The 24,910-nt window shown below is 33.0% G+C and overlaps 3 protein-coding genes across 5 annotated transcripts; 1 reads left to right on the top strand and 2 right to left on the bottom strand.

The window, feature by feature from the left end:
- Nucleotides 1–2,900: 2,900 nt before the first annotated feature.
- Nucleotides 2,901–18,632, bottom strand: LOC115888195. 3 transcript variants are annotated; one of them, XM_030907829.1, is made up of 3 exons: nucleotides 18,247–18,632; nucleotides 13,873–14,050; nucleotides 2,901–3,179 (listed from the first exon to the last, which is right to left on the bottom strand). In XM_030907829.1, exons 1-3 carry the CDS (start codon nucleotides 18,433–18,435, stop codon nucleotides 2,905–2,907), a joined length of 642 nt encoding a protein of 213 aa, XP_030763689.1. In that variant the 5' UTR covers nucleotides 18,436–18,632; the 3' UTR covers nucleotides 2,901–2,904. The 3 variants fall into 3 exon arrangements, with proteins under 3 accessions (XP_030763689.1, XP_030763690.1, XP_030763687.1); XM_030907830.1 differs by lacking the exons at nucleotides 2,901–3,179; nucleotides 13,873–14,050 and adding an exon at nucleotides 10,115–10,587 and having other exon boundaries at nucleotides 18,247–18,469; XM_030907827.1 differs by lacking the exon at nucleotides 2,901–3,179 and having other exon boundaries at nucleotides 13,580–14,050.
- On the bottom strand, nucleotides 18,452–19,021 carry LOC115888214. Its single transcript, XM_030907847.1, has one exon. The coding sequence runs from the start codon at nucleotides 19,019–19,021 to the stop codon at nucleotides 18,452–18,454; it is 570 nt and encodes a 189-aa protein (XP_030763707.1).
- Nucleotides 19,022–19,291: 270 nt separating this feature from the next.
- On the top strand, nucleotides 19,292–24,548 carry LOC115888194. Its single transcript, XM_030907826.1, has 3 exons — nucleotides 19,292–19,670; nucleotides 21,706–22,328; nucleotides 24,097–24,548. Exons 1-3 carry the CDS (start codon nucleotides 19,532–19,534, stop codon nucleotides 24,529–24,531), a joined length of 1,197 nt encoding a protein of 398 aa, XP_030763686.1. The 5' UTR covers nucleotides 19,292–19,531; the 3' UTR covers nucleotides 24,532–24,548.
- The last annotated feature ends 362 nt before the right edge of the window (nucleotides 24,549–24,910 follow it).

Raw genomic sequence — 24,910 nt, forward strand, 5'->3', positions numbered from 1 at the left:
GGAGGGGGCGAATAGTCTACGCCGAGCGACTGTTTTAGTGGAGCGGTTTTTACATTAAACATGTCCATGAATTATTAATCGAAAGTGTACGAGACCATATCATACTTAATATGCGCTTTCTGATAAAAATTTCTTACAAGCACGTAACCTATATTGTTTACTACACTTATTCAATAACTGAATTAGAAAACCTTCCGATTAAACCCGTTTATTTCTCATCTCGTTTTGATTATCTCACATTACTTTGAAAATCGAATTTAAATATCGTCAAAAAACTTATCATATTATTTAATTTTTGGTTTGTTTTGACGTTAGTAATAACAGCTGATAGTCATCCTATGTTTCTATGTTGATCGCTCCGTAAAAGGTACAAATAGAGAAAATAATATTTATGTTTGAATAAAATATTTGTACATATATCTTCCGTATGTTAGAAAAAAACGGCGTCCAGTTGGATGGGAAATGACGATTGATGACATTTCCTATATAAATTTACATATAAAATGGCACCGACCTTCATTTCATGGTCATCGCTGATGCCGTTCCTTTTCGATAATACGGTACTATAAAAACTATTTATATTTTTTATTTTTTCAATTTTCTTTGACTTTTTTATTATATTTTAAGTTTTTAAAATCTTGGTTTTAAGTCAGTAGTGAATAAAACGAAACTTGTGTTTACATTTTGTTTAATGATTGACGTTTCGACTAATTTTAATTCGGTCTTCTTTAGAATCTATAATATACAATACAATTTTACCACTCAACAATGTGTTTTGTTGACTATTTTCATGTCTAGCTTTGTTTTTTAAAGAACAAATTAATCCCTTTGGAGTTATACCAAATTTGTTAAAATCGGTCAAGCTAAGAGTTAAGTAGTATATTTTATCCCATCTTCCACTCTATTTCACTAATTTTATGTGGTTTGTTAAGATCTAAATATATTAATGTGTGTTTGGTTAAGATCTAAATAATATCAATTTCCATCATAAAGCATAAAATATAAAAGTTTGCATAAAAATATAAATCGTAATAATACTTTATAATTTTTTTGAAATGACGATGAATTTGACTAAATTTGAATAAACTTCTCCTCGTCTATGCTCAAATTTATGCTGGTGACGTACTCTCGACCGTCGATCGTGCGACTCCAGTGCGCGGCTACCTTCGACTTTCCGACCGGTCGTGCTGCTCGCGCCGCTCGCTCTCGCCGATACCTATTCAGTGCGCGCGGAGCTTAACTTTGTCGCGTTTTGACTTATCTCCGATTGTCCTCGCCTATTTCGGTTTGTTTTGACCTACTTTCATTAACAAATTTTGTTAAAAGCGCCTCGAAACTACTCGTGAAATTACGGAACAGGGTGTGGGAGGACTTTTTTAGCGTTTCCTGTTGCCTCGTTCAATTTTGTTTACTCCATTACAAACTAATGATATTTATTCATACTCCACGAAGCTTCGCGAAATGTTTCACGAAATATTTCTAGAAATATTTCGTGAAACATTTTCCAAATTCTATAGGTGCCTTTCGCACCACACCGGTGGAGAGTCTGTATGCCTTATCTGGATATTCTTCCTTGTATCACAGGAGAATTCTCCATACTCATAATTATGGAATATTCATTAAGTCAAAGCCTTTTTTGATTGACTATGGCAAGTTCTTCGACTTACAAGACAGTGAAACGTATACCGTTCATCCAAAATACCAACGCCCAATAATATAAGATACCACCTATTTTCCTCCCAACAAAACAATCCTAATATCCCTGTATTCCACTTTTTCCGACACACTGCCCCCTCCATGGAAGGATCCTATTTCAGTTAATATGGAACATTGTAAATTAAAAAAAAATTGAAACATCCAGATATCTTTACAAAACTAGTCTAATACAAATTTTATACGAAAAATATCGTGACTATATTTGTTTTTACACAGATCGCTCGAAGTCTGACCAAGGTATTGGCTGTGCCTTTTACAGCCCGGTTGCTAATAAAAAAATCAGATTACCTAATTTCTCTGGCATTTTAACAGCCGAACTCACAGCTATTTATCAGGCTCTTATACAAATTCGGAGCATGCCACCGATTGAAGCATTAATACTATCTGATTCACTTAATTCCCTCAACAGTATTGCTTCTTTAAACCCCAAAACCTCTCTAACTTGCAGCATTCGAGATCTAGTATATAAACTTACTGAAAGAAACTAAAATGTTAACTTTATGTGGATTCCTAGACACTCTGACATTGCTGGTAACGATCGAGCAGACAAACTGGCTACGAGGCAACGCTCTTACAGAATATTGAAGGAACTCCATCCGTTGTCGATTTCAGAAATTTCCACAAAAAAGTGTTCTTCAGTATACTTCAAAATGAATGGGACATCCTCGAGGGAACTAATAAACTTAGATCACTTCTTCATCTGTATCAAAATATATATTCTCTTGAACGCGGTTCTTTCTGTAAAGTTGTTAGAACCCTCACAGGACACTCATATCATACCAAATCATATATTATCAGATATGAACCCCCTCCGAAATGCACCTTATGCAATAACTTAATGTCAATGACACAAATTCTTTTTGAACGCTTACCTGTTGCCTCCCAGAGGTCTAGACTCTTTAATGGTGTTACCTATGAGAATATTTTCGCGCCTTTTAATATTTCGAAGATTAATAAAGTTATGGAATTCTTAGACAGCATCAACTTAAAATAATTTAAAAAAAATCATATTAAATAAAGCTTATTATTGAGCGCTAAAAAAACCCGCTATTGACGGGCTCTATAAATCAATTCATCTCTCTCTCTCTCTCTCTCTCCAAATTCTACATTTTTTATAATCTTAGAGAAGGATTAAGACTGGGTTCTAATAATATTAAAGAGAAGTTCATATATTTATCAATATCTTTATTAAATAATACCATACTCTACAGCGTGTAATAAAATATCTTTCGTCCTCGTTTTAAATCGTTCATCTTTAAATACTTTTTCCAAAACCACCCTCCATTTTTCTCGAATCTGAGTTTCGTCCAAACTTTGATGGTTTTCGCCGATATTTTTGGCATCATCTTTAGGAATGAGCTTCAATTCCCACAAAAAAATACCCATGAAAACGCCCAGCATCGAATATGTTTTCCATTCGTCTTTCAACACATTCAAAGGCAACAAATCGTCGCCACGAAATCCTGGTTCACCAGGAAATTTAAGTGAAAAAGCTCTCATTGGTATATTTCTAAATATTCATCCAGTTTGTCGAAATCTTCTTTTGAAGCTCCCGAATAAAAGAAATAGGACAGGTCATGGATAGGAGTTGTCTTTCTGGTTAATTGAAAGTCTACAAGTTTCACATCGTCTAGTTCTCCAGATTCCTGAAAATAAATGTATGAAAATATTCAAAATAATTCCTTTAAAGGAATTTCTACAGTATCAATTGTACTTCGTTTCAGTTACGTATTGCTAGCAGGCATATCATATTACTTTGTTTTCTTGGGTATGAGGGTTTTATAATAAATTGAAGATTTAAACTTTTTGTAAAGCGTTTCGCTCCAAAATAGTGGGCTTTTTCGGGCACAAATGGTCTCATTTGACTGGAATGTTCATCAATATCTAATAAGAACACATTTTTTGAAGTACAAAGTAATTTTTTGAGTTCTTGTTCCTTATGATCAAACCAAGTATTAACCAAATCGGCATTGCTTATCAATTTTACTCCATCTGAAAAGTATTATAAAAATAAAATAAAAAAAAAAAAAAAAAAAAAACTATACAAAAATTAAAAGTGTATGAATATGATAACAAAAATATTCAATAAATACGATATGTTTTTTTTTAAATGCCTTTTTGAAGTTTGAAAACGTAAAATTTTTATACCCATTTAAGAATCATTTTAAAAAATAAATAAAAACTAAACAATCACGAACTTGTTTAGAAATAAATTTAAAGTACATACCTTGTTTAACAATATCCATAGCGGCTTTCAATTAAGTACTAATTAATAATTAATTACGTACTAACTCGTTTACGTTTAACTCCATATACAGAACTACTATAAATGTTATTCTTTTCATTGATATAAGATAATGATCGCAAAATTTATTTTTAGTGAAAATATTTGCTAACAAAAAAACGCTGTTTATGAAAAATAATTTAAGGATGGTTGAACATTGCTATAAGTATAAAATTACATATTCAGATATTAGTAAATTTTAACTTTTTTTTCGATTCTTGTCCATGGGACGAAGCACTGTGCGACGCCTAGTTCGAATTCTTATTTCACTTATTTTATACCACCCGAAACACCGTTGCATCATACAAACCTCCAACCTGAGTGTTCTACAGTTTCAATAACAGGCACTAGCAAAAAACTAAAATACTTAAATATTATCACAGATTAGGTATACTATACCTATGTATACAGATAAAAATCTTATCCCTAAAGCTTAATTTTCATGCATCCGTTGTCCGACGATACGATGATACGATATTAATTTTATTGGTTGAATTTAACATCGTATCAACGTATCGTCGGACAACGGATGCATGAAAATCAAGCTTAATTCGTGGTACGAAAATTGTTTTTATGATGATGGGCAAACAAGTAAAATTTCCTGTGCGCAAAAATAAACTCGTGTAAAATAACAATAAACAGCGTAATAGAGAGATATCGGTAAACCGAATAGCGTGCATGGATGTTAATAACGCCAGGAATTATTTCCTTTACGTGAGGTGGTATTAACTCTCTTTATTTATAGTTATCGGATCGGAAAGAATTCTGTTCGCGTCGCGTCCGCTATTTAAACTTAACCTAACTTTGAATTTAAAACTTTGAAATTGTTTTGCTTACTAGGTATTTTAAAACTAAATGGCTAAATTGTTTATTTCCAGTGCTTTATTGTTCAACGTCTGCCAGTGGGTTTAGGACAATAAATTCTCTTAGAAGGGTTAAGTCGTCATCTGCTGTAAACCTAAGCCTCTTCATAGGTTCTTTAATATTGGAAGAGGTGGAATCCATATTTTGGGCCATATTTATTTAATTAAAACTAATCCCAGCTACTTAAATATCAAATTACTGTAATCGGGAGATTAATATATTTAACAGAAATTGATATTTTAAATATAATTCTAACTATCTTGACCAACAAATGACTTCTCTGGGCCGAAATCAACAATGCCCGACATTCAACTGTTTTCAAAGCCTATGACTCCGCTATTCGCAAACATCAGCGGACACGGGGTGCAGGCACGACGTGACAATGACTGCCTATCATAAGGATCATAGGCGTCGATAACATTACCTAATAAAACTAAAGTAATAATTCAAAACAATTCAAACGTAATCTAAAATCATTCCCCTTTCCCCCCTTCAGCTACTGCTGGGCACCCCCCAAAGAAATCCTGAATTATGACTCTTGGCTACGTATTAATGTCAAATATCCACACATGCCCATTTAAGCAATTTTTAAACGTTATTTAGATTTTTCGTTATAGCGCTTGGTGTAATTGATCTGCAAATTACGTCAGGCGGTAACGTTATTAGCGGGCGTTGCGTTAAATTGACTCGCGCATATCGTACCTGTCAAAATAAGGTACGCGTAAATACTGCATCACGCTATTCAGTTTACAGATATCTCTCTAACTGTCAAAATAAAGTACGCGTAAATACTACTGCATGACGCTATTCGGTTTTCCGATATCTCTCTAATAAATGGGCCGGTCAGGCGCTGTGCACAATTTTAGAGGCCATAAGTGGGCGTGCTATGTGCGCAAACTAGTAACCTAACTAGTGCGCGATTCCGAATATTGGAACCACGAAAAACAATAAAGAAAAAACAAAGTTTATAATCTGTATAATCTGTAAAATTATGACAAAGCCACGATTTCATTATTATTTTAATGCGATTAACATGAATTGTAACCGCAGCGGCGTGAAATGCATCCTGATTAGTGATGTAAACTTTAGTTACTTATATGGACTCGTAACTACTAGTTACTTTTGGTAATAGGACTCGTTATTTTAGACTCGTTACTTGGTTATCGTTACTTTATAATCGTTGTTTTGTGTACAGGTTGGAAGACTTGGGCTTGACTTGGAACTTCGTTATTTATTGTGAGCGGCGATCTTCGTTGCGTGCTCGGTTTAACCTATCAGGGGTTTCTACTTTCTTCTAGTGTAAGGGCTTAATAGGATAATTTCAATACCCGATATTCAGCACTAAATAATATGTTTTTAATAATATGTGTAATATTTTTATAATGATATGTTATCACTAGGTATGTATTAATATAATTAAAAATAAAAGGAAACAAATCAAACACAGAAAATAGGTATGTGTTTAATATAAAGTTTTTTTTTTCTCTGTCTCTATGTATTTTACATTAATAATTATGCAAGAATTAAAAAGTAAAAATAAAAAAAAATGTATTATATTTTTGATAAAATGTAAAAATATTTAAAAAATGTCTATTCCTCTGTGACGGATTCATCTCTTTAAAAAAGTCCTTTCGATTGACGCAACAGTGTTTACTAAAAATTACTATGTTTATTTTGTAGATTTTCTTACAGGGTAAGTGGCGAAATTATAACGTAAGTTTATTTTCCCAATAATATTTTTTTAATTTCTTTTTTCTTTTTTTTTAATATCTATTCTTTTTTGAAGAGGAAAAATATTTGCTCTGCTTTTCAGATATTAACATTTTTTGTGAATAACGTGAATCTATTTTTAATTAATATCTAAGACATATTAATCTAAATAAACAATTCTATTCTTCGCCCACCGAGCAAATAAATCAGAAAATAAAATACACTGAATACACTCTACCCCTAAATAATATCTTATATTACTTATTTGAACTAAAATTGAAAAAACGTGTGGAATTATCTAAATAAAAAGCGACAACAAACATCAAAGGGACAGACCGCCGCACAGTGCTTCGAACATATGGCTCTAGAGGAGAAAAATGCAAAACTTCTCTTTTATTGTAGGCAATTTATTCAAACTAGGTTTATTTGACACAAATGATGAGTACTCTCATTGTACTAAACGATGATGCTCTTAGTCCCACGTTTATGAAAAAAAATCTTATAAATAATAGTTTCTTAATAAAAATGTTGGAGCTGTGTTCCATCTCAGGAAATAATAATTTATAGTATGAAAACGGTGTAAGTATTAAATAAATTCCTGTGATAAAAAAGAATTGAAATAACATTAGAACATGATTCCTACAATATAAGCCTAATATAAGATAAAAATGTTTTTCTTTAATGAAAACTAAACATTAATGTTATATTTAATTTAAAAAAAAACTTAAGATACTATCAATTTACTTTAGGACAAAAAAATGCATAGATCGTACTACTCTGATTCAGAAGAATCACTGCTGACAGAATCTTCAAAATTTATAGTATCCAAATCACAGGTAGATGAAGTATCCTCACATATAAGATATTTCTGTACATCATTTCCTAATATGTTACTTTTTCACGTTGTTACTGTTCTTTTTGTTGGTATGAGAGGTTCGGATCTTAATAGTTACCTCTTTAATAGACCATATCCATATATTATTTTTTCCTTTTCTTGGGTATGAGGTTTTATAATAAATTGAAAGATGGAAACTTTTTTTATGCGACGTTTCGCTCCAACATAGTGGGCTTTTTCAGGTACAAGTGGTGTCTCATTTGACTGGAAGGTTCATCAATATCTAATAAAGAACACATTTTTTTAAATACAAATAATTTTGTGTTCTTGTCCTTATGATCAAGCCAAGTATTAACCAGATCGGCATTGCTTATCAATTTTACTCAATCTGAAAAGTATTATAAAATAAAGTTTGTCGCAAGCAGAGGCAGGTGAACTATACAAAAATTAAAAGTGTATGAATATGATAACAAAAATATTCAATAAATACGATATGTTTTGATATGTTTTTTTTAAATGCCTTTTTGAAGTTTGAAAACGTAAAATTTTTATACCCATTTAAGAATCATCTTAAAAAATAAATAAAAACTAAACAATCACGAACTTCTTTAGAAATAAATTTAAAGTCCATACCTTGTTTAACAATATCCATAGTGACTTTCAATTAAGTACGTACCGTTTAACTCCATAATAGAGAACAACGGCATACGGTCGAATCGGCCGCTGCTGACACGTATACGTAGACGTAAAGAATCTTTTACGTGTATAAAAAATAAGAAATATCAGAAATGCGCATGCGTACGTAAACGTTTACGTGTTTTTAGGCCGACTCGACGGTATGCCGTTGTTCTCTATTATACAGAACTACTATGAATGTTATTCTTTTCACTGATAAGATAATGATCGCAAAATTTATTTTTAGTGAAAATATTTGCTAACAAAAAACGCTGTTTATGAAAAATAATATACAGGATGGTTGAACATTGCTATAAGTATAAAATTACATATTTAGATATTAGTAAATTTTAACTTTTTTTTCGATTTTTGTCCATGGAACGAAGCACTGTGCGCCGCCGCGCCGCACAGTGGGATATTTGACACCAATAGTTGATCGAAATTTTTTTATGTAGACCTTATATAAATTATTGCTATTTTCAATTAAAGAGGAAATAATATGAACAAAATAAAGGATAATTCGTCGATTCTAAAAAAAGAAAGAAAAATCACTGTTCCAGTGTTTCCACGGTCAATGCCACTAATGCCAGTAGTAATATCGAAACTAATACTACTAATGCTACGACTGATCCGCGACCAATGCCCATACCACTAAAGCCGCTACTAATGCCAAATTGTGCTATACTGCTAATGGCACTAATGCGATCGCTTTGTAAACAACAATGCTATCGAGGTTTACACTTCGCATTAGTATATCACTGATTTGCAAATTAGAGGAAACCAAGAATGTTTTTTCTCATTTTATCAGCTAAGTCGCAAAAAGTCGCAGTATTTTATTTTACTGTATGAAAGTCCAATGTTTACTAAGTAAAACGTATACCTATAGCCAATATGCTGAATTCTTCGAAATGCGCAACTAAATCTCTAAGTATAATAAAAATGTCACAAATTTAATCAAATTTTCTGAACGCCTAACTTTTAGTTGCAAAAAAAAATCGTTAGTATAGAGAATATCAAAATGAATAATATGTTTTTGTAGAATACATACCTGCAGCTTGCTGAGCCATTTTTAATCAAAACAATAATATAAACGTAAAAGGTGCACAAGAACAACAACAATTTATAATCTTAAACATAAAATTTAGCCATTTACCTCTTATCTGTGAGAAGTAACAACTTTGACGTTTCGTTGAAACAAATGAATGCAACTAAACAGACCCATAGCAACGCCATTCATGGCAGACATGATTTAACTTATCATTTATCTTTTTTTGGTAAATCTTAAACACATTTGCTTTTTCGAATTTCGATCACCTTTTTCATGCTTATACTCCACCGTGCACCGGGTCGGCATGAGCCAATCATAATAATTGTAATAAAAATATCACACATTTGCCATCCAAAACATCGGCCGGCGCGGCGCGCGGCGTCAAGTCAACATTTTAAACATAAACATATTGATAACAACTAGACCTACGTCGTAAGGAATACTTCAGTATGGAGTTTCAAGTCCTCAGTTCGTGCATTTCCAGGGATTACGATAACTGCCAGCGCAAAAGTAACGAATTAGCTTAGTAACGAGTAACGAGTCCTAAATTCAAACGGTAAGCGTTACTTCGAGTCCTCGTAAAATAACTGTTACTTTGTAACGATTATTTAAAATTTTTACATCAATAATACTGATAATTTCTGATATCTGCTGTTGCAGCCCTGCGGTCGAAATTTATTGAAATCAACAGAAATCCACCAAGCCTATAATAAATCCAAAAAAAGTGGATATTTTAACCCCTGTAACTCGAAACAAAGCACTTGTTTTTTGAAATATCCTGTATACATTTATATCAAAATATATAAAAATGTACATTTGTACTGATTAAAGATCTTAAATCAATAGCAGATAATATTGCACAACAATCAAATGTATACAGAAAAGATATGCCATTGAGATAATTTAAAAGCGGCTTTTAAGTGGATTCTTATTTGTCGGTTATTGTTTTTTAAGTCTGGGTTCTAATAATATTAAAAGAAAGTATATTTATCCCTATCTTTATTAAATAATACCATACTCTACAGCGTGTACTAAAATATTTTTCGTCCTCGTTATAAATCGTTCATCCTTAACTACTTTGTCCAAAATTATTTTCCATTGTCCTCGAATTCCATTTTCATCTAAACTTTGACCGTCTTCGCCAAGCTTTTGGGCTGCATCTTTAGGAATGAGCTTCAGTTCCCACAAAAAAACACCCATGAAAACGCCCAGCATCGAATAAGTTTTCCATTCGTCTTTCAACACATTCAAAGGTAACAAATCGTCGCCACGAAATCCTAGTTCCTGAGAAAATTGTGAAAAACTCTCGTGGTATATTTCTAAGTATTCATCCAGTTTGTCGAAATCTTCTTTCGCAGCTCCCGAATAAAAGAAATAGGACAGGTCGTGTATAGGAGTTGTTTTTCTGGTTAATTGGAAGTCTACAAGTTTTACATCGTCTAGTTCTCCAGATTTCTGAAAATAAAAATATGAAAAATTATTCCAAATAATTCCAACTAAAATTTCTGATATTTTTATTGTTTTTTTTTATTATAACTTCGATAAAAATTGGCGCGATTTTTAAATTCATTGTTGCCAACCATGGACATATGGCGCCGGGCTGACTAACTGAAATTTAAATTTTTCGCTGGGGATTCAGGCGGTAGCACTGCTGTAAAAAATGTCAAGTTGTCACATATAATATCACAAGAGCTTAAATTATTTTCGGAAATTTTTTCGGCATACAATATTTATGAAAATTATCCTCGAAGGCGAGGATAATTTTCTAAAATATTGGTGCCTTGGCATTAGCAGGAATAAAATAAGCTTGCGTTTATTCGGTAAGAAAATTTCTAAAGTGTGAATTTTAATTTTTGGTTTAATTTTGACGTTAGTAATAACAGCTGATAAATAGTCATCCTATGTTACCATGTTGATCGCTCCGTAAAAGGTACAAATATCCCGAAATAATATTTATGTTTGAATAAAATATTTGTACATATATCTACCGTATGATACAAAAACCGGCGTCCAGTTGGATGGGAAAATGACGATTGATGGCATTTCCTATATAAATTACATATAAAATGGCACCGACCTTCATTTCATGGTCGCTGATGCCATTCCTTTTCGATAATACGGTACTATAAAAAACTATTTATATTTTTTTTCTTTTTCAATTTTCTTTGACTTTTTTATTATATTTTAAGTTTTTAAAATCTTGGTTTTAAGTCAGTAGTGAATAAAACGAAACTTGTGTTTACATTTTGTTTAATGATTGACGTTTCGACTAATTTTAATTCGGTCTTCTTTAGAATCTATAATATACAATACAATTTTACCACTAACAATGTGTTTGTTGACTATTTTTCATGTCTAGCTTTGTTTTTAAAGAACAAATTAAACCCTTTGGAGTTATACCAAATTTGTTAAAATCGGTCAAGCTAAGAGTTAAGTAGTATATTTTATCCCCATCTTCCACTCTATTTCACTAATTTTATGTGGTTTGTTAAGATCTAAATATATTAATGTGTGTTTGGTTAAGATCTAAATAATATCAATTTCCATCATAAAGCATAAAATATAAAAAGTTGCATAAAAATATAAATAGTAATAATACTTTATAATTTTTTGAAATGACGAATGAATTTGACTAAATTTGAATAAACTTCTCCTCGTCTATGCTCAAATTTATGCTGGTGACGTACTCTCGACCGTCGATCGTGCGACTCCAGTGCGCGGCTACCTTCGACTTTCCGACCGGTCGTGCTGCTCGCGCCGCTCGCTCTCGCCGATACCTATTCAGTGCGCGCGGAGCTTAACTTTGTCGCGTTTTGACTTATCTCCGATTGTCCTCGCCTATTTCGGTTTGTTTTGACCTACTTTCATTAACAAATTTTGTTAAAAGCGCCTCGAAACTACTCGTGAAATTACGGAACAGGGTGTGGGAGGACTTTTTTAGCGTTTCCTGTTGCCTCGTTCAATTTTGTTTACTCCATTACAAACTAATGATATTTATTCATACTCCACGAAGCTTCGCGAAATGTTTCACGAAATATTTCTAGAAATATTTCGTGAAACATTTTCCAAATTCTATAGGTGCCTTTCGCACCACACCGGTGGAGAGTCTGTATGCCTTATCTGGATATTCTTCCTTGTATCACAGGAGAATTCTCCATACTCTTAATTATGGAATATTCATTAAGTCAAAGCCTTTTTTGATTGACTATGGCAAGTTCTTCGACTTACAAGACAGTGAAACGTATACCGTTCATCCAAAATACCAACGCCCAATAATATAAGATACCACCTATTTTCCTCCCAACAAAACAATCCTAATATCCCTGTATTCCACTTTTTCCGACACACTGTCCCCTCCATGGAAGGATCCTATTTCAGTTAATATTGAACTTTGTAAATTAAAAAAATCTGAAACATCCAGATCTCTTTACAAAACTAGTCTAATACAAACTTTAGACGAAAAATATCGTGACTATATTTGTTTTTACAGAGATGGCTCGAAATCTGACGAAGGTGTTGGCTGTGCCTTTTACAGCCCGGTTGCTAATAAAAAAGTCAGATTACCTAATTTCTCTGGCATTTTAACAGCCGAACTCACAGCTATTTATCAGGCTCTTATACAAATTCGGAGCATGCCACCGATTGAAGCATTAATACTATCTGATTCACTTAATTCCCTCAACAGTATTGCTTCTTTAAACCCCAAAACCTCTCTAACTTGCAGCATTCGAGATCTAGTATATAAACTTACTGAAAGAAACTAAAATGTTAACTTTATGTGGATTCCTAGACACTCTGACATTGCTGGTAACGATCGAGCAGACAAACTGGCTACGAGGCAACGCTCTTACAGAATATTGAAGGAACTCCATCCGTTGTCGATTTCAGAAATTTCCATAAAAAAGTGTTCTTCAGTATACTTCAAAATGAATGGGACATCCTCGAGGGAACTAATAAACTTAGATCACTTCTTCATCTGTATCAAAATATATATTCTCTTGAACGCGGATCTTTCTGTAAAGTTGTTAGAACCCTCACAGGACACTCATATCATACCAAATCATATATTATCAGATATGAACCCCCTCCGAAATGCACCTTATGCAATAACTTAATGTCAATGAGACACATTCTTTTTGAATGCTTACCTGTTGCCTCCCAGAGGTCTAGATTCTTTAATGGTGTTACCTATGAGAATATTTTCGCGCCTTTTAATATTTCGAAGATTAATAAAGTTATGGAATTCTTGGACAGCATCAACTTAAAATAATTTAAAAAAAAAACTCATATTAAATAAAGCTTATTATTGAGCGCTAAAAAACCCCGCTATTGACGGGCTCTATAAATCAATTCATCTCTCTCTCTCTCTCTCTCCAAATTCTATATTTTTTATAACCTTAGAGAAGGATTAAGACTGGGTTCTAATAATATTAAAGAGGAGTACATATATTTATCACTATCTTTATTAAATAATACCATACTCTACAGCGTGTAATAAAATATCTTTCGTCCTCGTTTTAAATCGTTCATCTTTAAATACTTTTTCCAAAACCACCCTCCATTTTTCTCGAATCTGAGTTTCGTCCAAACTTTGATTGTTTTCGCCGATATTTTTGGCATCACCTTTAGGAATGAGCTTCAATTCCCACAAAAAAATACCCATGAAAACGCCCAGCATCGAATATGTTTTCCATTCGTCTTTCAACACATTCAAAGGCAACAAATCGTCGCCACGAAATCCTAGTTCCTGGGAAAATTGTGAAAAACTCTCGTGGTATATTTCTAAATATTCATCCAGTTTGTCGAAATCTTCTTTTGAAGCTCCCGAATAAAAGAAATAGGACAGGTCATGGATAGGAGTTGTCTTTCTGGTTAATTGAAAGTCTACAAGTTTCACATCGTCTAGTTCTCCAGATTCCTGAAAATAAATGTATGAAAATATTCAAAATAATTCCATACAAAATTTCTGATATTTTCATTGTTTTTTTTATTATACAGGGTGGTACGAACTGTATTCCGGAAACTTCGGCAGCATATTCTGTAGATAAAAATAAGTAAAGAAGTTCGTATAAATGTATGTCCTAAAATGCTTAGTTTTGGAGATATTTATTTCGATTTTTTCCGAATAATTTATGAAATAACGTCAATATTTGGATGAAAATTGGTATTTGGGAGTTTCCTGACATGAGAACTTTGGTTTTGATGGAAAATATGACTCCTGCGTGTAGGGGGCGCCACCTATATATTTTTTAACTGGTTTGAAGAGTAATAACTTTTCGTCCGTACCTGTATAAAACTACCGGGTAAAATAATATACATTTATGACGTTTTTTACGTAAAAAAGGTCTCTTGGTAAAAATCGCTACGAGTAATGGTTTTCGAGATATTTCGAATCGAAATTATCAATACCTGTCATCATTAACATAAATTAAACATATGTCATATGTTGACTAAATAGTTATTAGACTGCAATCATAAATTGTGCCAAAAGTTCAATAGAAACTGTTTTATCATTATTGTTTCGCAGAAAAATTGATATTGGTATTTACTTCTCAGTTTCAAGTCATAGGCGCTTATGTTATATTATCGTGAACAAGACAGTCTTATAGACCTCTACACTATTCGGAGAATAGTACAAAGCAGGTCAAGGTCACGTTTCGTTGCCTAAAGCTCCGCGCGCACTGAATAGGTATCGGCGAGAGCGAGCGACACGTAATTTTCAGTTCACACGTTGAAATAAATGTAAGCCCGCGCACCGCATTAGATCGGTGCGCTCGGTGCGCTTCGAGCTATCGGCGGTACTCGCGCCATCAGGCGAAATCAGAGAATGCATGGGAGGGGGCGAATAGTCTACGCCGAGCGACTGTTTTTAGTGGAGCGGTTTTACATTAAACATGTCCGATGAATTATTAATCGTATAAAACTACCGGGTAAAATAATATACATTTATGACGTTTTTTACGTAAAAAAGGTCTCTTGGTAAAAATCGCTACGAGTAATGGTTTTCGAGATATTTCGAATCGAAATTATCAATACCTGTCATCATTAACATAAATTAAACATATGTCATATGTTGACTAAATAGTTATTAGACTGCAATCATAAATAGTGCCAAAAGTTCAATAGAAACTGTTTTATCATTATTGTTTCGCAGAAAAATTGATGATTAATTTAAAAAAATAAGAATTTTCCAAATTTATTATTTCAGTCAAATAATAACTATCTACTCAACGTGTTTATTTATTGTAAGTATTGACTATTTCCATTCTAAATATCTTGAGAACGGTTGCTCGTAGCGATTTTTACCAAGAGACATTTTTAACGTAGAAAATCACGGAAATGTTAATTTTTGCTCACTAGTTTTATACAGGTACGGACGAAAAGTTATTACTCTTCAAAACAGTTAAGACACATGTAGGTGGCGCCCCCTACAAATAGGAGTCATATTGACATCAAAATCAAATTTTTCATGTCAAAAAATTCCAAGAAACCTATTTTTATCCAAATATTGACGTTACTTCAGAAATTATTTGGAAAAAAACCAAATTAAAAAAGAAAACTTCTACACCCTGTATCTACGAAACTAAGCATTTTAGGACATACGTTTATACAAACTTTTTTGCTTATTTTTATCTGCAGAAGATGCTGCCGAAGTTTCCGTAATACAGTTCGGACCACCCTGTATATTCGATACCATTAAAATTAATTAAGCTTTTAGTTACGTAATCCAGGGCGCGATTTTTCAAATTCATTGTTGCCAACCATGGACATATTCGGCGCCGCACTGTGGTCAATTTTGCCGGAAATTAGCCGGAAAAAAATATTAGTGAAAATTACAGGTCGTATACAGGGTGAATAGTAATTAAAAACTTGGAAAAGTTTCGTTATTTTTTATTTTAAATATATTTTGGTCGCGATCATTTTCATATGTTAAATATTTAAAAATTATCATTTTATAAGAATAATACTATGGATCTTACAGATTTTGCTAACAGTTGCTTTTAAAAAGTCAACAACCTCCAAGCGTTTAGTATGGGCAATACCTAAAAAATGGCCTGGACTTAACAGACGGACTAGGACGGCAAATTTGTAGGTTTGGTAAAGTTGTCTAATGGTTTAACTATCAACTTAACTTTATTTAAAACTGAAACCTTATAAGACTTTTTTCTGCTAGTTCATTAAAAAAATGTATATTCTAATAATTTAAAAAAAAATCTAACCATATCAAAATTATTTACTCATATTTAATATTCAACAGAAGAACATTAATGTCAAAAAACTTACCATCAACAATTGCTCTTTCTATTTTAGATAGTATTAATGACATATAACTTTTTGCACGGAATCCGCAAATTAAAAACTTTATTCATGTGCAAATAACAAGATTATTTAGTTTAATTTGTCAACTATACTACATTTTCAATCAAAATAACAGTAAATTCGCAACGACCTTTGACATATTTGTTAATGAAATGTTCTTAGCAACTATTTCAAAGCCTACTTATGGAGTTTTTGACGCCGCTTAGCTTCATCATATTTTTTAATATTTTCCTGTTAATTTTTAAAAATTTTCCACAGTGCGTTTCCTGACATTGTCATTCGTTTTTACACTTCAGTTTTGTATTACGAGTGAGTACAGAAGAATGGGTTGGCACAAGGGAGCGTGCTGGCACCAATTCTTTTCAACATATATACAAATGACCAACCTATTCCAATTAACACTAGAACCTTTGCATATGCAGATGACCTAGCAATAACAGTTGAAGGCAAAAAGTTCGAAGATATCGAGGAGAAACTAGAAAGCGCCCTAAAAACAATGTCAACCTATTACAAAAAGAATTCTTTAAAACCCAACCCCACCAAAACTAAAGTGAGTGCATTCCACCTTAATTCGAGACAGGCGACCCGCAGACTTAATGTTACATGGGACTACTAGAACACACAGATAAGCCTACCTATCTTGGCGTCGTGCTGGACAGAACATTGACTTACAAATATCACTTCGAAAAAACACACAAAAAAGTAGAAGCACGAAATTCCCTTATAAGGAAGCTGACCAATAGTAAATGGGGAGCCAAACCTACCGTGGTCAGAACTTCTGCTCAAGCTCTGTGTTTTTCAACTGCAGAATATGCCTGCCCGGTGTGGTGTAGATCTGTCCATGCAAAAAAGGTGAACATCAGTCTGAATGAAACATGCAGAATAGTGACAGGTTGTATGAAACCCTCCCCCTTAGAAAACCTTTACAAGGCCGCAGGTTTTACAAGCCCCGATTTACGCAGAAAAGCTCATGAACATACTGAGAAGTTAAAACAAACCTTTGATGCTCGTCACTCAATTTTTGGCCAAGAGTGCTGCACAGGAAGACGCTGTTTCCTAGGCCACCCACTGGATGAACCTCCCTCCCACTACCCCCTTAGAGAGGACCCACCAAATGGTGTTTCTAGCGACTGGAAAACCTGGAGAATGCTCAACCGAATCAGAACTGGGGTGGCCCCAGTAAAATCCAATTTGATCAAATGGGGTTTGCTGGACAGAAATGACGACAAAAGCGACTGCGGCGCCTTTCAGAACATGGAACATCTTCTTCAATGTCCTGCGTGCCCCCACAGATGTACCCTCGATGACCTATGGCTGGCTAAACGGGAAGCATTGGACGTAGCCCGTTACTGGATTAATAAACTATAATATAATCCGGATACGAAAAAGTAAAAGTAAGTGTATTACGAGTGTTGTGATACTTTAAGCTTAAATATGTTTACTAGCAGACCTTGCAGTCGAACATTGTTCTTTTTAGAAGTTCTGTTAGTGCGAAGTGGGGTACAAGATAGCTTAATAGTTACTTTACTTAATAGCCGTAAAAACTCATCGCAACTTTATTAGAATATTTTAAAGGGGAATGGGGTGGTATGGCTCTTTATGTCCCTCAAGTGTTCATGTAAATGAATAAATGATGAAACTGTTTATATATTAGTAAAAAAATTATTTTTGTTTCCAAAAATATTTTGATTAAAAGACAATATGTAAAAGTGATTAATGCTGTACCGGTCAAGCTTAATCACGTGACTAAAAGTTTATTTGATATGAACTACAAATTTACACAAAAGTACTCACGTTGTACTTAAACAGCATGTTGTTTGACCAGCAATCTCCGTGTATAATGCAGGAATGCTTTCCGTTATAACGAGAGCATTTATCATAAACTTCTTTCATATTCTCCACAACGTACGAGACTTTTTTAAAAATCACCTCCTTGCCTTCAGACTCCAGATTTGCCACCGCTTTTTCAAAAGGTTTCTTCATATCATGTAATACTTTTTCAGGTATGTTGGTGAATGTAACAAAAATGTTCTCTTGTACCTTTTGTACCGCTTTTGAAGGCCTCCGGTAAACTTTTCTCTATAGAAAAAGAAACAGCATGAAATTTACCGTATAGTTTAAAAATTGACCTTAAATGTTCCGCGTTGAAACATTTCGTTTTGTCATACAGCTCATAACCGAGATTTTTTACATGATCCATAGCTATATATTCTTTTTTCGGTTCCATACTGCCACAAATATATCCAGGAACGTTATCAAGAACTTTAACGACGTTTCGTTTTAGCTGAAAGTCTCTCATCATCGGAAATATCGATTCGTAAAAAAGTTTTTCGTTATTAAACAAAGATGTTACGGTCTGTTGATTTTCTGGGCATTTTTTGATAGCTATATGAAAATTTTCACCGGTTTCTCTATTTTTTACTTGTCCGGTGTAAAATTGCGACATAAATCCATCTCCGTAACTTCTATCGACATCAGGAATCAACTCGAAATCTTTGATTTTCTTCACTTTGGCCACCTCCGTTAATATTTCTGACAATTGCTCTTTTAATTTGTCTTTATCACCCATTTTTATGATATTTTAACACTGTACAATACACCTTTACAAATACTGAATAATATTGCACAATACAATCAAATTTAAGTAGAGAATGTTAGGAATGGTTTTCAAAAAAAAATTCTATTATAATTCTTTAAAAGCAGACTTTTAAGTACAAGCTTATCTGGTGGTTAATAAAGTTATTGTTTTCTAAAAATTAAAAATATAAAAAAAATTGTGTTAGGTTTTTTGCTATCTAAAGTACCACTTAAACAGATACAAAAATAAACTTTTATCTCAGTACAAACTTTCTCACACAGATTAAATATATTTGTCAGACAAATCCTTGAATAAAACGTTAAGTCCTTAAAACGTAACATCCTTTATCATACTATTATTTTTCAATAAATTTTTCAAAGTCACCGGCGTTAATTTTATATCATCATGAATATGGCAATTTTACAATAGTTGTATCGCGGGTTCTAGTACAGAAGGTTGACAGTGCAGTTTGTTTAGTTTTCTAGGTAAAGATAACGAAGAATGGCCCAAAAGAACAGAGAAGATGAGATAAACACCATTTTAAAACAAGTTGCGGATAATACTGGTATCACAAATTACGAATTAAATGCAGAAACAAATGTTGAAACTGGTGATGGATTCGTCAGCGAGTTCTATACAGGTAGGGATGTTACTATTTAAAAAAATATCGATATTTTTAAAACTCATACTTAATAGTTCAAGAAAATATTGTCTAAAATTGTCTAAAAATGTGCTACAATACGGATATAATATAATCCTTTATCTTTAATTTCCTTCTTTATTTGTGTAAAAATGCCTAGCCAGTTTTACATACGAGCCTTAACAACTAAATGTTCGGACAAACAAAAATTTATTAAAAACTTTTATTTTCATTAACTGAATTATTTACATTTAAGAAATACATTAAAAATATATTAAAATCTATTTCTAATGAGTATTTAAATAGTTTAGTTTCTATAAACATTAAAATAAACTCTAGGCCAATAAATAAACAAAAAGATTGCACAATATCGTGACAACTAAAATTCGGACATTTAAAAAATAACTGTTCCAATATGGCGTTACATCGGCATGAACTTTTGCAACCACTGCAAGCCTGTTTGGCATTGTTTTTATTAATGATTGACATACGCCAGAATAAACATTTTGCCATAATTCACTTAATATCATCGTCAAATGGGCAACGGTTTCTTAGGATCGTAGCACAAATTTTGTTTTGTTTTATGCCACATGTCTCGATAACATTAAGGTCCGGGGACTATGCGAAGGCCATGAGGGAACCTTGATGTTCATGTCCCTAAACCATTTTTAGTAGTTTTAGCTGTATGGCATGCCCCGCCATCCTGTTGAAATATAAAATTATTGTCCTGGTCTTTACCAGAACAATTGGTTACAAGGACCTACTTTGTCCTTCCCACTTAACACAAGAATATTTTTCAAATTTTTTTGATTTTTTGACGCATCAATTATGCCTTCTACCACCTCTTACTTTTCTGGGCCCCCCTATTTTGGACATAAACTTTCAAATCATTATGCCTTTAGGAAATTTCACTGTCCTTTTGAGGCAATTTTTGTCAAATATACACTCTAGCGGTGTTTGATTATATTCATTACATCGATATTAAGGTGTGGCTCATGTGCACATTTAATCCGTGCACTTGCCATTTGCGATTGGAATTATTAGCGTCGGATTGGGAAATAATTAAATTTTTTACCTTGATGTCATTTTTGTAGTTTGTGACATCAGAAATTCCAATCCGACGCTGATAATTCTAATCGCAAACTGCAAGTTCAAAGATGGACAGTGGAATTTTCTAAAGACATTATGCTTTTAAAGTTTATATCTGCAATGGGTCTAGGTAGGTATGAGGTGGTGGAAAGGCACAACTAATGTGTCAAAATATCAAGAAATTTTGAAAAACAGTTTTGTGCCAAGTGCGAGAGACCTTTACAAGGATATGAATTTTATATTTCAACAGGATGGCGGGGCATGCCATACGGCTAAAACTACTAAAAAATGTTTAAGGAACATGAACATCAAGGTCCCCTCATGGCCTTCGAACAGTCCGGACCTTAATGTTATCGAGATATGTGGCATAAAACAAAACAAAAATTGGTGCCACGATCCCCAAGAAACCGTTGCCCATTTGACGATGATATTAAGTGAATTATGGCAAAATTTTTACTCTGGCGTATGTCAATCATTAATAAAAACAATGCAAAACAGGCTTTCAGTGGTTGAAAAAGTACATGCCGATGTAACGCCATATTAGAACAGTTATTTTTTAAAGTGTCCGAACATTTAGTTGTCACGATATTGTGCAATATTTTTGTTTATTTATTGGCCTACAGTTTATTTTAATGTTTATAGAAACAAAACTATTTAAATACTTATTAGAAATGTTAGATTTTAATATATTTCTAATGTATTTCTTAAATGTAAATAATTCAGCTAATGAAAATAAAAGTTTTTAAAAAATTTTTGTTTGTCCGAACAATTAGTTGTTAGGGCTCGTAAAACGTTAAATGCCGAACGCTTATTTTGCTACTTTGTCTTATTGTTTTACTTCTACTTGTCTTAGGTCAGCTTCCGAAAAACGACTCAAGTCATTAAAATGATTTAAATCACAAAAAGCAGCTTCAGCACGCTTAATACGTTTTTTTCCTATATACAGGGTCCGTCAAAAACAAGAACAACAATGAGATGATCCACGTGGCTATAAAGAAAGCCCCAACTGTCATCCCCGCATACGGCGCCAGCCTGTTTAAAAACGAAAACATATTTTACCGCAGTATTTTTCCAAGTTTGGATAAATTTCAAGAAGAATTTTGTTTAAAGGTTTTCGATAATATTCCAGTATACTACGGCGGAAGTTTGGAACCGGAAAAATTATATATTTGCATGGAAAATTTGAAGCTAAAAAACTACGAAATGCACGATAAAATGGAATATTTAAACCAGGCACATTTGGAGTATGTTTTCAGAACGTATGGGCGATTTCATGCACTGTCTTTCGTTTTTAAGAGTCAGAATCCCGAAAGTTATGAAGATGGAACAAAAAACATCATTGATACGTTCGAAGAAATAGTTGAAGGGATTTCGGGGGCCACGAAATATGGCTTGACGGTTATGTCAAATTATTTTGAATCGCAAGCCGATAAGAAACTTTACGAAAAAACTAAAACCTTAACTGAAAATATAACTGATTATTATCGTAAAGCTCTAAAATACGAAGGGCGTCACAGTTGTTTTACTCATGGCGATTGTTGGTCAAACAACTTCCTTTTTAAATATTCGGTAAGTTAGTTATTCGGTTGATTATATTATACCGGGTAGTGCATTGTCACTGAAAACATGCAATCCATGTAAAGGTTGATTCTCACTATACCTTCCGTTTACATAAAAAATTATATCATGTAAATGAATAGGACAAAGCACACTATCCGTTCCGTTTCTCTTCCGTTCCATATCCTTTTCTTTCTTACATATTTTTGGCGGACGGGCTGAAGCGTATCGGAAACAGCGTTATCAAGTTCTGACATTTGTACCAGCTCTGTTAAAATTTTGGGTATATTTATTCATTCTTTCAACTCTTAATTAAACGACAACAAGTAACGTCAATATTTGGATGAAAATTGGTGCTTAGGAGTTTTTTGATATGAGAAATTTGATTTTGATGTCAATATGACTCCTACTTGTAGAGGGCGCCACCTACATATTTTTTAACTGGTTTGAAGAGTAATAACTTTTCGTCCGTACCTGTATAAAATTACTGAGTAAAAAAATATACATTTACAAAGCTTTTTACGTAAAAAATGTCTCTTGGTAAAAATTGCTACCGAGTAATGGTTCTTGAGATATTTGAAATCGAAATTATCAATACCTATCATCATTGACATAAATTAAACATGTTGACTGAATAATTATTAGACCGAAATCATAAATTTGAAATGTTTTTGTGCCAAAACTTCAACAGAAACTGTTTTATCATCATTTTTTCGCAGAAAACTTTATGATTAATTTAAAAAAATAAAAATTTCCCAAATTTGTTATTTCAGTCAAGTAACTACCTACTCAACGTGTTTATTTTCTGTCAATAATGACATGTATTGACTATTTTCATTCTAAATATCTTGAGAACGGTTGCTCGGAGCGATTTTTACCAAGAGACATTTTTTACGTAAAAAATCTCGGAAATGTATATTTTTTCACTCCATAATTTTATACAGGTGCGGACGAAAAGTTATTACTCTTCAAAAACATTAAAACACATGTAGGTGGCGCCCTCTACAAGTAGGAGTCATATTGACATCAAAATCAAATTTCTCAAGTCAAAAACTCCCAGACACCAATTTTCATCCAAATATTGACCTTACTTCATAAATTATTTGAAAAAAAAGAAAATTCTACACCCCGTATCTCCGAAACTAAGCATTTTAGGACATACATTTATACGAACTTTTTTAATTATTTTTATCTGCAGGATCTGCCGAAGTTTCCGGAATACAGTTCGGACCACTCGGTATATTATATTTCAGAAATCTGCATAAGGCTTAGCCCGATCCTGTCGTGTTAAGTCACATCCAAAATTCCAAACACACGTGCATTGATTAAGGCTTGATTAAGGTTTGCAGAGCTCTTGCCATAGAATAACGAGCAATTTATTACAAAACCATATAAATTATATATTACTGTAATCACAAACACAAAGCTTCAATCTATTTCCGTATAGTAACGGAATTTTAAATTATGTCTTTATTTTCGAGAAAATTTAGTCCAACTATAAGGAATATTTTGTTGATGTTTGACCATCAAAATCTTAAAAATAAAGAATTTGTCTAAGAAAGTGCTACAATACGGATATAATATAATCCTTTATCTTTAATTTTCTTCTTCTGCATCTCGATGCGTCTCGAGGACACTAACCGTATAAGAGCCAATATTTGAACATTTCTAAATTTACATGGGGTTTTGTATATTTCCAAAGCAGATGCATCACCCAGTATAAGATTTATAAATAATAATTTACATCCATTTAAGTATGCGTAAGAGTGCTATTTTTTAGAATACTGGAGAAATAGAAGACATAAAGCTTGTGGATTTCCAGCTTTGTAGAGATAGTACTCCCATACACGACTTATCTTACTTTTTCTATTCTGGAGCTTCCAAGCCCGATTTCGACAACCTTGATTATTACTTAGAATTATACCACAAGGCCTTTGTTGAATGCGCCAAAGAATTCGACTGTAATGGAGAGGAGTTATATCCAATAAAGGTTCTGAAAGAAGAATGGAAAACATACAGTTTATTAGGAATCCTCATGGCCATCATGTTATGGCAAATTAAACTGACCGACAAGAAGAAATGTCAAGAATTTACGGAGAGTGAAAATAAGGAGGAAAACTGGAAATCTATTATGAGTAAAATGCTAGAAAGCGACGCGTATAAAAAACGGGTTGAAAATATAATACGTCATGCAATAAATAATGATATTATTTAGTTTGTATGTTTTATTTCAATGTTTTCTAATTTTTAAATAAATATAGTTTTTAAACATTAATTTAAAACAGCCGTTACACTATCCCCGAAATGTTTTACGAAATATTTCTGGAAATATTTCGTGAAACATTTTGCGAAACATTTCTGGAAATATTACGATAAATATAAGCCCCCTAACCAAACCAAAACAACCAATCACGGCGCGGCGGCTCTCGATCAATTTCATGAAACGTGAGAAGTGAGAACTAATTTTTATAACACGGGCTTATATTTATCGTACTATTTTGTGAAACAGCTAGAGGCAATCAAAGTCAAACATTGTGGTGGCTACAGAAAAATAAGTAGACATGGAACAACTGATATGAAAACAGTTACTGATG

Source organism: Sitophilus oryzae, unplaced genomic scaffold (assembly GCF_002938485.1).
Source record: "Sitophilus oryzae breed Bouriz unplaced genomic scaffold, Soryzae_2.0 scaffold_690_pilon_pilon, whole genome shotgun sequence".
Taxonomy (NCBI): Eukaryota; Metazoa; Arthropoda; class Insecta; order Coleoptera; family Curculionidae; genus Sitophilus; species Sitophilus oryzae.